Raw genomic sequence first — 12,537 nt, forward strand, 5'->3', positions numbered from 1 at the left:
TTCTCCGTACCTTTTTTGATATTACTTCGTTTTGAAAATAGTCACTTAAGGATGCGTTGCCCGCATTTTGAAACGTAAGGTCCTACTGACGACGGACATAATTATGTCATACAGTGCGCTTTGAGGTAAATTGTTCTCTTCTCCTCATCGAGTTATTTTACGGGCACGCCAAAGTGGACACTAGACCTCGGCTTTGCATCCCAACTGGACGGACGCTAGAAAATCCTTGGAAACACCGGGGTCTAACCAGCGCCTTACTCACGGAGCCACGGATTGTGAAGAAAGAACGCCTTCAATGCAGAGTTAGAGATGGTGTGTTCTGCTCATTTCTATGGAAGACCAAATGGGACAATATTCATGATTCGTGTTTCTACATTCCAGTTTGAATATTTTAGACATGAGCGCAACATTCTAAACTAATGATTCTTGTTTCTACATTCTTATATCAACATTTCATGCACAAAATCAACATTTTAAACAAGAAATTGACTTTATGTTTCATTTTCGGCGTTTTATCGGTAACTTTTATTTTGTAGCCGTGATAATTCTTATTTACGGCTACAATTGATAAACTATTCGAGGCTTTGCGCAATTAAAATTAGGTTCAATTGTAAAATTTTCAACACATATCATCACAGTTTGCATGGAAATAAGTAATTATGTTACAAATAGTGAAGAGTGGAACACCGAAATCTTAATCTTATCTTACAGAACAGTTTTTCTGTATTTTCGAGTGACATGAAATCACGTGATTCTGGTTCGGCGGCCATTTTAAAATGAACAGAAATTTCGCATAGCAGTTGGGTTTAATCAAATCATATAATTATACGGTAAGATTTTACCTTTATTTCAATGGAAATTGGTTTATTATATGTCAAGCTATGTACATGTACAGTACAGTTTGAGGTCAGTGTAATTTGAAATTAAGGGGGTTATTGGTCAGTAACTGTTTTGTAGTCAAATGATTACAAGTTCCAATATCCTAGGGTATTCCTCCTAAAAATGATCGCTAATTCCGCTAGGCGGGCAAATTCAAAATGGAGGCTTATTTTGGTGGGACACACACAACACCATGACTTTTAATTAATACATAATATTATTAGTGCAACGATTAATATCCACCATACTCGTCTGATTTGGTAGGATGAACTACCATGGAATTGTATGCTGACGCAGATGGGTGATGATGGCTCGATTTTTGTTGACTTTGTGGTGTTGAGTAGCAGTTTTTTGGTTAAATGTTGAAAAAAAGTATATTTGAGATTCCGGTCACAAATGTTGAGGTGGGCTTCGCGATGGTGTTTTTTTTTGTTTTTGTTTTTTGGTCTGATACAAATGATTTGGTTTGTAATGGCGATACTCAGGGATGCAAGCTGGAAAACACTTCTTGGTTACGCCATAAGGAGGGATTTAGTCTGGCGTGATACTCACGTACACCGTGCTCACCTCCACTTGGAAAAAGCTTATAACCGTGTAACGAGACAAAATTTACCAAATAATATAGTACAGCTAAATAGGAGTTATTTCCCTTAAGCCATTATCTCATCATCAACAAAGAAAAAAAAGTCCATGGTTGTGTTCTTGGAGTAACTTAATATTTTACGGTAGATCAGAGTCGTAATCGACCAGTACCTTTTATCCAAGTAAATTAGAGATGCTGATCGGGGGGCCTAAATATAACCTTAATTGGTCTGATGTTAGGCCAATTTGTTTTAAAAAAGACCTTCACCAAAAGAGATAAAAGTTTATTTTTATAAAATTGCTGTGTAAAAACATGATAACGCTTCTATGTGTGGGTCACTATTAAAATACTCCATTCCGTGCAAGTAAAGACAGCATGAACCTTTATTTCCCAGGAATTTCTGAGATCTTGCAAATAGCACCAGCTCTGTCGTAATGGACATAAATGCTACTCAGCGTGGATCGTATAATTCATTGATTGGGTCAAAAATAAAATTGTCGATTGCATTGGATACTATATGTTAATTTTTGCGGGGCAAATTCTAGGTCTAAAATATATTCGGTGTTACACTGTCGATACGGTCAGCCAAACGCAAATCTAAACTAAAAAAAAAAGCATGGATCCCATGCCATGTCGTAATTTCTTTCTTTATTAAAAAAACAAAACAACCCCCCCCCCCCACACACACACACACACACAAAGTAGTGCAATTTTACGAAATCTTAGGCACGTATACTAAGACCCAATCACCCCTTGCCACGCAAAGAAACTAACAAATAATGCATAAACAGTTATATTTATTTGGTTAATTGGTACTTCTATAATCAAAATATGCTAGTTATTACAACAGTCTATATATATCCTACATTTGCACATCATAGTTAGTGCTCTGCGTAAGATGCTTTATAGAAAGCGTGAAGGTCAAATGAGATGCGGCAGAACGCAAATGTAAAATGGAATGAGGGAAATGTAAAATGTAGACACGCCAAAAATAGCCCTTTTCCAATCAAACATTTGTCATTTGACACATTGCATTTGACGTTGTACATTTAAATTTGGCGTTAGAGGTATTTTGACTTCATTTTTACCGGTTTTAGGACTTTGTACATTGTACTTTTTACATTATAATCAATGGTAAAGACATTTTAGCAGAGCATTTAATATTGGCAGCCATACCTTTCCATAATTGACAGGACTGCAGGAGTGCAAAAGAATTCAACAAGTGTATGTAATGTTAATCCTAGTTAATGGACGTATAGCTCTATTCTTTGGAACCTTTGCATTCAATTTCTAGACAATGTATTTAATTGTAATTTGTAATCAATAATGTTCCGTCTACTTAGTCCTCGCGGCTTTTAAAAAATTACTTTGTCATTTGGGGATCAGCCATTTTTAATTACTTCCACATTGTCTTTAGGGGTATGCTTTTTTTCTGTTTTCATTACAAATGGCACTCGAAGCTATATAGTGCACGACGGCGTGTATCGATTATAAAATGTTCAGTGTGTCTTAAAGGTTGGATATTAAGATTCCAGACTTTCACGGTAAGATAACAACATCAATTTTGATTGAAATAAACCTTTATTGAATTCAAATTATGATTTTTTAAACTTTACTATGGATAATGCTGCTTTAAAGGTTCAGCTCCTTTAAGCTTAGATATCTGTAAGTATAAACATTTTGGGTGAAAGCCATCTTGCTCAAATATGTTGCATGAAGTTTTCCATAAAATAAAATACATTTTAGATTAATAACAAGTTCACCACGATGCTGGTGTCTCCACCTTAATTCTTGTTTAGAACCACTGGTTTTAGGTTTTTCAAACAAATTGCCTATCACTTTGCTTAGGCTAAGCATACATGTCTATTATCGACATAGTCTAAGTATTGATGGGATAAAACTGTAGACTTTGTATCACTCAAATAGAATCTAAGTTTAAGTTATGTCTTCAAAATTCTCAAACAACAAAATGGCTTATCACACTGCTTTGTGCAGGTTTAAAACCTACACAGTAAATGGTCATTACTGAACTTCCTAAAGGTACTAATGTAATAAAACTATACACAAAGCTTCACTACTCTCCTGTCTCACTCATTTGGAATCAAATTTATCTTGTTCAAAAGCATTGCCAACTCAAATTGTTTAGCTCTTTTTATGTTAAGCAGGAATGCTCAATATTAAACCAAGTCATTACATTCAGCTAATAAACACCTATACCAAGTATAAACATTCTACCTCAATTAGAATCAGAGTTATTGTCTTCATTGAGAATGTGTGGTGGATGGACAAATCTATTCAACTGTCCCCAGTTTTCTCTGATGGGTTACTGGGCAGGCCTGGAAATAACGGTTTTAGATGTACCTGACAAAATGTCAGGCACTAATGAAATAGTACCTGACAGTTTCAAATTAGTGCCGGACATGTATTAATAATATCAATAAAAAAGACAAATCAGTGCCAGACAAAATGACAGGCACCAAAGGTTTAGTGCCTGACAAAGCCTGAATCTGTGCCTGACATTGTCTGTTACAGGTACCTTATTTCCAGCCTTGGTTATGGGACAATTTTTAGCATGATAATGTATCTCTATATTCTGAGCTTATTGATGCTACAAATTGATTTAATAATTAAAGATGAAAAGGACATCTATGTAAATGATCAGAGAATAACTAGATTACATAACAATTTAATTTTAAAAATCAAAAATTCAATTTAATTAAATTGTTTAAGCAACATTTAGTAACTAACTCAGAATAATAACACATGACACAATAATATAGAATACAAGAGATATCTCCTCTTTATCAAGCAAAGAAATAAAAGTACAAAATGAAATGAAATGGGGTTTAACGTCCTACTGTTTTGCTCCTAAACTGGGCTAATGAAGACGGGCATACGCCATACAGTGTGCTATGAGGGAAATTTTGCTTGGGCAGCGGCGCTACGGCCTACTCTTATATCGAATTCCAACTGCCAAGGGATCTTTTACGTGCACGCCAATTTGTACACGGGACCTCGGTTTTTCGTCCCATCCGAACGACTAGACAGCTGTCCTTGTCAGGCCGTCCGTCCTGCATCACTGACAAGGAAAAAACCACGCCGGAAAATCTGGATGAACTTTCTCGGCCAATGCAGGGATCGAACACCCAACCTCCAGGCTAGCGAGCCAGCGTCTTACCCACTTAGCCACGTGATTCCCAAATAAACATACAAGTAACTTGTATTCCGTATTATTATTTTAATAATCAAAGATGAAAAGGACATATGTAAACGATCAGAGTATAAGTAGATTACATAACAATTTAATTTTCAAAATCGAAGAAGGAAAATAAAATAATATTGTAAAATTTATTGTTTTTCTTCTATAAGAGTAGAGAATAAAGTCCAGCTAGGGTGTACATTCATATTTTTAAGCTTCTCAGCAATAACGTCATAAACCATTTCGTATTTTAACAAGCCAACAGTGAGGCTGATATCTCATAAATTTGTCTTCGCAAACAAAACCGCTTCTGTGAAATTATCTTTCATGGGCGCCGCCTTATTGAATACTTAGTGGACTATTTCGTGATTCCACTCTGATCAGTTTGACATCTTTCATACACACAACGGCTAAAAAATCATATTTAATTTCATTCAATATGAACATAGATGAGAAATAAAAACTTCTAAAAATTTCTAAAAGCATACTCAGTGTTTTCGACTAAAATCATCGATGTAGGAATTAAAATGTTGGTTAATTAGCTTAGGGCCTGTTCTCAGGCGGAGCTAGCTGTAGACAGGCTTATACTCTGAGATCCATCGATCTTACTCAATTTTGAACCAAAGTTATTGTGTTCCAAAGTCTCAACCAATCAAACTGCTTATCTCTGTCTAGCCTTAGTGGAAAATGTGCATGATCAAACACTGTCAAAAGGCATCCACCTAATTAACACCTACATGTACAAAGATTGAACATTCTACCTCAATTAGGAGAGTTATTGTGTTTCAAAGTTACGACCAATCAGATTGAAATATCTACGTAGCCTAAGCAGAAAATGTTCATCATCATCACACTTAGTCAAGGTACATGTACATGTATTGATGTAATGAAACTTTACACAAAGTTTCACCACTCTCACTCAATTAGAATCCAAGTTCAAAAACACAACACAATTTATATGGAAAACAAACACTGGTTTATACACATATAGCATGAGGTTTTAACAAGTATTCTCTTACCATTTTCATGTACAAATGATAATTAGTAAACTAAAAGGTAATATTTATAGTTCTATAAAAAGAGAGAGAGAGAGAGAAATGGGGTTTAACGCCCACTCGACACAAACTAGGTCATTTCGGGACTAACACATGGTTCAATTTTATTTCAATAATTCGCTTGTGCGTAGGGGTCTTTAGCAGTGGGAGGAAACTGGAGGACCCGGAGAAAACCCAAGAGGTTGGACAGGCGACCCTACTCCTTGTCACGTACAACCGGGGCTTCGAAACCCCGCCAGGTGACTCAATGACAGACCGTATGATACAGCGCAGCGCGCAAATCCTAACCATTCGGCAATCCAACCCCACCCACCCCTATAAAAAGACGCCTAAGACCTATGTTGTTACAATGCAAAGTTACATAAATAAATAATAGGGTAATTGAAAGGGGTTTAACATATCATCAATTGTGTTGTGTTTTTTAATGTGCTCAATCGCTAAATGCCACTCAAGGATTAGAATCAAAGTTGTTGAGCTCCAAAGTCTCAACCAATCAAATTGCTTATCGCTCTGTTTACCCTGAACAGAAAATATTATCAAACTTAGTCAAGGTATTAATATAATGAAACTATACACTAAGTTTCATGCTCTCAGTTCATTAGAACTACCGTAAAGTTATTGTGCCCCAAAGCATCAACCAATCAAATTACTTATCTCTGCTAAACTTAAGCAGAAAAATGCCATCTTCAAACTCCATCAAAGCATTCAACTAATAAACACCTACACAGAGTTTTAAAATTCTAGCTCAATAAGAAGGAGAGCTTTTGTATCCCAGAAAGTGTGAAGGACAGACAGACCCATTTTAATACTCTCCTGCTTTCTTCGAAAGGCGGGGAACAAAAAATTTGAAATAGACAAGAATGTACAATTAAAATAAATCCATCTTAAATTCCATAACCACAACAAATTAATAATACATGACTAATACATGTATACTTGTATCTTTAATTTGTATGTGTATATATAATGACATTTAGGCTTAAAATATGCTCCAGATTTACTGTAAAAGAATACTTTTATATGCCAGATATGCAATCTGATTGAAACACAGATCCTATTTGGTTTCCTTTCGGAAGAGTTGTTATATTATATATAACAGGCGTTCTGCTTGATGTGAGGAATTAGCATGCGGTGAACAGAAATGTGGGTAAACCACTAGAAAAGTCAACGCTGATTAATCATGTCTAACGTCATAAGGGTCAAAAGACGCTCTTATGACCCCTGACGCAACCTCCCACTACAGCTGGTCAGATCCTTATGTAGTAGAGGCCATCGAAATTATAAAAATCGAAAAGAAATATAGATCTGTATTTTAATCAGATATGCCAATGGGCCTTGATTATTTGAATGCTTTCATAAGGGTTGTCATTGATACCTGATTTAATGAGTCAATATTCTTAATTTTCATAACCACAAATTGATAACAAAAATGATTAATATATCAATAATTTGTATGTGTATATACATGTATAATGACATTCGAATTTAAACTACATGTATGCATCAGATTGACAGTAAAACAAAACTCTTTATGGTATACATGTACATCAGATATTTGCATCAAATGAGCCTTGATTATTTTAATGCTTTGTAAAGGGCTGTTATTGTCATTGTTGAGAAACCTGATTTATTGAGTAAATGTTCTGTGTGAGAGAGAGAAATGGGGTTTAACGTCCACTCGACACAAACTAGGTCATTTCGGGACTAACATATGGTTTAATTTTATTTCAATAATTCGCTTGCGCGTAGGGTTCTTTAGTAGTGGGAGGAAACTGGAGGACCCGGAGAAAACCCACAAGGTTGGACAGGGGACCCTACTCCTTGTCGCGTACAACTGGGTAAATATTCTGTAATCTTATCACAAAACAGAAAGGAATTTAGAAAGGAATGTAATGTATTTTATGCATTAAAGGGACATTATGAGAGATTAGATAAAAAGTTGACAGTTCTCGCTATAATAGTTAAAAAATAGATAACGTAAATATAATATGCTGAAAATGTCAGTCAGATTGTTCAACTCTGAACCGAGATATCAGCTTTTGAATTTTAGGCTAGCCTCAATCGTCATCTCTAAAGTCGGTACGATAAAAAACAAAGTCTTGATTATCTATTTTTATGTTTAATTATTTTTCAAAAATGTATTCCAATCCACTAAACATCGCAGGCTAGTGATGATATCGAGAGTTGATTAGGGTCTGGATAAGTTAATTAATGCCCAATTTAGATAACATTTCAGGGCTAAAGAAAGACCTGCAATAGGCAGATTTAGCTCTTGCATAATCTACATGTATGATTAATTACTGTCTAGCAATTTTTTTTTTTATATATTATAATAACCAACGTTGTTTTCATCAACATTAGGTTTTGACCAATTTACTATCAGGTAGTTAGTTCTGTATGTGATTTTTGATGTTTTGTTAAATAATATTTACTATTAAATGATTTCCAGCACATGTCACATTTGAATTTCTTTTCGATCATATGAAGAGCCATGTGTTTTTGTAAATTACTATTTCGATTAAAAGCTTTATTGCAAATCCCACAGATGAAATCTTTTTGGATTGATCCATCATTGTGCAATGATTTGATGTGTGCATCTAGGTTTCCTTTTTGCGCAAATGATTTAGTACAAACGTAACAGCGAAATGGTTTTTCACCAGCATGCCCGGCTTTAATATGTCTGGTAAGATGAGTGTTTCGTGTGAATGATTTGTTGCAAAGTTTACAAGAAAAGGGTCTTTCGCCTGAATGTGACCTCATATGTGTTAGTAGATTGCTACCAGTATAAAATGTACTACCACATAACTCACATTTGAAAGGCCTTTCTCCAGTATGAAGCCTCATATGTGACTTAAGATTACTGCTTTGATTAAAAGCCTTTGGACAAAGACTACATTGAAATGGTCTTTCACCAGTGTGTATTAACATATGCTTTCTCATAACGGCATTATCGCAAAAACTTTTATGACAGACACCACACTCAACGGTTTTTTCTCCAGTATGAGATCTCATGTGGGCTTCAAGTTGGCTGTGGTACTTAAATTGCTTGTCACAGATCTCACATACATTTGCTGACTTCTCCTTTTTGTGAGTTTTCTTATGTATCCTGAGATGCGTTATACATTTAAATGTTTCCTCACATTCATCACATTCAACAGATTTTTTTTTACTAGGCATACTGATCTTAGTGTTGATCTTTTTAGTGCTAGGTTTAGATTTTCTATGAGGAAAAAGGTTTAATACTTTAGAGGTTTTAGAAATCTCATGTCCTTCATGTGTTTTTGTATGTTTTTCCAAATCCTCATAACGTAGAAATTTTTTCTCACAAACACTACATTGGTGAACAGTTTCTTCTTCTTTCTCATGTATTTCTTTCGTATGCTCCTCTAAATCAACAGCAGTCTCAAAATTCTCATCACATAATGTGCATTGATGAATATTATTTTCAATCTCGTCCATTGTTTCATGTTTAATATGGACTTTATTGTGATTTTCTAGGTCGCCGTATTCTGCAAATATTTCATCACAAGTCACACACTGGTGGAATACTTGAACATCATCAGAGGTTTCCTGTAAAAGTACAATTTTAAATGACAAAATGTTCACTAAAACTTTATATCATAAATATGGCAAAATTAATAACATTAAACAGTGTAGCAATCAGACAAAGTTAGTTGTGAGTCTTCTGCAAACAATACAGCTTTGTAGATTTAAGCAGAACAGATAGTCTGCCATCCGTCACAAAGAAAGTTTACAGTTATGTGGGCTTTATTACTGATAATTTATGCTGATAAGGCCATGGTTCATCTGTGTATAATAATAATAATATCTTTATTTAAGAAGGGTAAAGGATTAGGCCTACATGTATATACTATTCTGTTCTTTTTATCAACAGTATTCGAAGTAAGCTTACATGCATACCATTTGCTATCCAAATTTACTGTTTTTAGTTATTACATCCTGATGGGAACACAGATCTTTTAGTAAAGTGATTTTTAATCCATTGCATTACTGTGAAAGATAAATCTCTAACAGGGTTATATCAGTCTAAAAATGGTACATGTACCAGTGTTTTCAAAGATATGGTGACTTGAAATCAGTGAACATTTGGCATTCCCTGCTGGCATCCCCTGCAGACAACATAAAATTGGATATGGTCAAACCAAGCTAGCTTCACAGGCTATAATCTTCACTAATACCTTTGGATGGGAAATGAAATGAAATGGGGATCAGTGTCCCACTGTTCTGATCTGACTGGGCTAATGAAGACAGACTTTGGAGATGTTACTATGATTTTGTTTTCTTTCAATCCATCAGAGTACATTTTAGCATTGATTAAACAAACAAAAATTGGATATTATCCCAATAATGCAAAGAAAAATAACAAATTTTACGGCTTTAAGTTTGCCTTTCACTTACATTAGCTAGGCTACTTACCATTTGTATGCTACACTGAAACAGAGACAAATTTGAAAAAGAAAATTTGAAGTGCTGAACTACATGTGTATGGCTAGTAAACTATCAATAAACGACATAAAAAAAAACACAAACTGAACTTGAAATGCAAGTAAACAAATCTTTTAAAGTTGCTAAGTCTCTAACTCAGTATCATCCAAAATTTTCGACATTGAAAACAAATTATTTGTCAATTTAAATCAACATTGATGTTGTGATCTTACCGGTAAAAGATGGGCTTCTGATATCCAATATTTAAGACAAAATAAACATTTTGCCATTGGTACACGAATCGTGTGCAATACATGTATGTTTCAGCGCCATTTGTAACAATGGATTCGAAAAACGATGCTAGACATATCCCACAAGTCATGTCAAACGGTGACACCATATCTTATCTGGGGAGCATGTGCAATAAATACTATCGGTGTAGACTGGAGTAACCAGACCCTAGAGATTACCATTCGATTGAGGCTTCTGACATATTTCGTGGAACATAACTGATTTGAAATTAGAGTATAAACGGAAACGATTGAATGTAAATCAGTTTAAATACATTCATATTACATTATTTTATGCGTTGCGACCCACTTGTGTCAATTTCTAGGTTTAAAATATTAGCGATTTAGCTCCTTTAATTCTACTAATATGCCGTTATTCATATTGCGTATGATGATTGCCGTACTAAAACAAACCAACTCACCATATTTTTATTTTTTAGTCTTGAGTGTTACACAGTCTGTTTCTTGTACAGTGCAGGATGTAATCAATGTGCTGAGGAATGAAAGTCCAATCAGTACAGTAACAAATGTCATAAATTTAGTGAAATACTAAAACATACATGTACGCCATAGGGGAACAGGACAAAGTTTTCAACTTCAAATACATATGTACGTTCGGGTATTGAAACAAAGAAGCTCTGGCTTTCTTCAAAAAGCTTGTCGAAGTCAAAATTCCAGAGTTCTGTAAAACTAAAAATAAGACGGCAAAAGGTTGTGCCAGGAATATCTAAACCTCTTTTTGAATAAAGGCTATCAAAGACAATGACAGAACACCGATTAACCATTAAATTGCACATTCGATGCGTTCGCCATCTTTATTTACGTGACGTAGACAGCTATCGTTGTATCGAAATTGCGGACATGGACACTACAACCCGAGTAACTCATTCATGGTCTGATATGAGCACCCCCAACTCGTTACGAAGTTCAATTGTCATAATAATGTTATAAAAGTACGTATATCATGGCCTGATCGGATATGATCTAGTCGTAAAACACCATGACCAGACATGGGGTCGATTAAATTGCTTGGTAATGGATTAAATTACAATTACTTTCATATTTGTATTCTTACAACTACTTTTTATTATTTAATTACATATAACAGATCATACACTATTTTAGGCAGAGGTCTACAATGTCAATTTAACAACAGTGGGCCTATATGGATATATACAAATTCAAATTTTAATTAAATTTTTAGTTGTGACTTAAAGATTGTGAAAGTCTGAGATTCTTTAATGTTTACTGGTAACTGATTCCAAAGGCGAAGTGCAGCAGCACTGAAACTTTTATCACCAAATTGTTTTAGTTTTGTTTTGGGAACAGCAAGTATATTATTGCCATGCGACCTTAGCGCACGTTTGAGTTTATAGTTTGTCAAAAGTTCAGACAAATATAAGGGAACAAGATTATTTTGACATTGATACACTAATGACAGAACTTTATACTGAATCCGGGGTTCGACAGGCAACCAGTGAAGAGACTTTTAACACTGAGTTTATGGATGAATATTTTGAAGTTCTTGTTACAATCCTGGCAGCGATGTTCTGGATTCTCTGTAATATATTTGTAAGTGTTTGGGTGAGTCCGAAGAGCAGACTGTTTGCATATACAAAACCGGACAGTATTAGCGCCTGAACAGCTGTCTACATGCCATCCATACTTTACCCAGCGGCTCTCTATGAAATGAAAATAATCATGGGGACCGACCGGTCCACAGAAAGGAAGGTCATTTTTTAGGGGTTTCCATCACCAAAATGTTCATATAGTGACCGTAACATTTATTCGTTAAACTAATTATATGCACGTTAGTATTACCAAGGAATTGACTTGGGTCTACAATGTTGACTTTTATTATTTATCTACTAAAAACCAGCCGTCTTTAGCCGACCCCCTCCCCCTTTAATATTTTGTATTTGAACTAAAGTTCTACTGCTAATAATTAAATCCTTAGTTTGTCATTTTTCTAATCTAGTATATAGCCTTTATATTAAAATAGAAAAATGTAAAAAAACACCGTTGACAGGCCTGCTTGTGTTCACATAAAAAGTCATCATATTATAATATCAAAAATCTTTATTA

The 12,537-nt window shown here is 34.8% G+C and overlaps 1 protein-coding gene across 1 annotated transcript; it reads right to left on the reverse strand.

Moving 5' to 3' along the window:
* Positions 1–3,024: 3,024 nt before the first annotated feature.
* Positions 3,025–11,268, reverse strand: LOC126811843 (zinc finger protein 714). Its single transcript, XM_050537789.2, has 2 exons — positions 10,875–11,268; positions 3,025–9,286 (listed from the first exon to the last, which is right to left on the reverse strand). Exons 1-2 carry the CDS (start codon positions 10,875–10,877, stop codon positions 8,096–8,098), a joined length of 1,194 nt encoding a protein of 397 aa, XP_050393746.1. The 5' UTR covers positions 10,878–11,268; the 3' UTR covers positions 3,025–8,095.
* Positions 11,269–12,537: the final 1,269 nt, after the last annotated feature.

The sequence above is a fragment of the Patella vulgata genome, chromosome 1, assembly GCF_932274485.2.
Source record: "Patella vulgata chromosome 1, xgPatVulg1.2, whole genome shotgun sequence".
Classification (NCBI taxonomy): Eukaryota; Metazoa; Mollusca; class Gastropoda; family Patellidae; genus Patella; species Patella vulgata.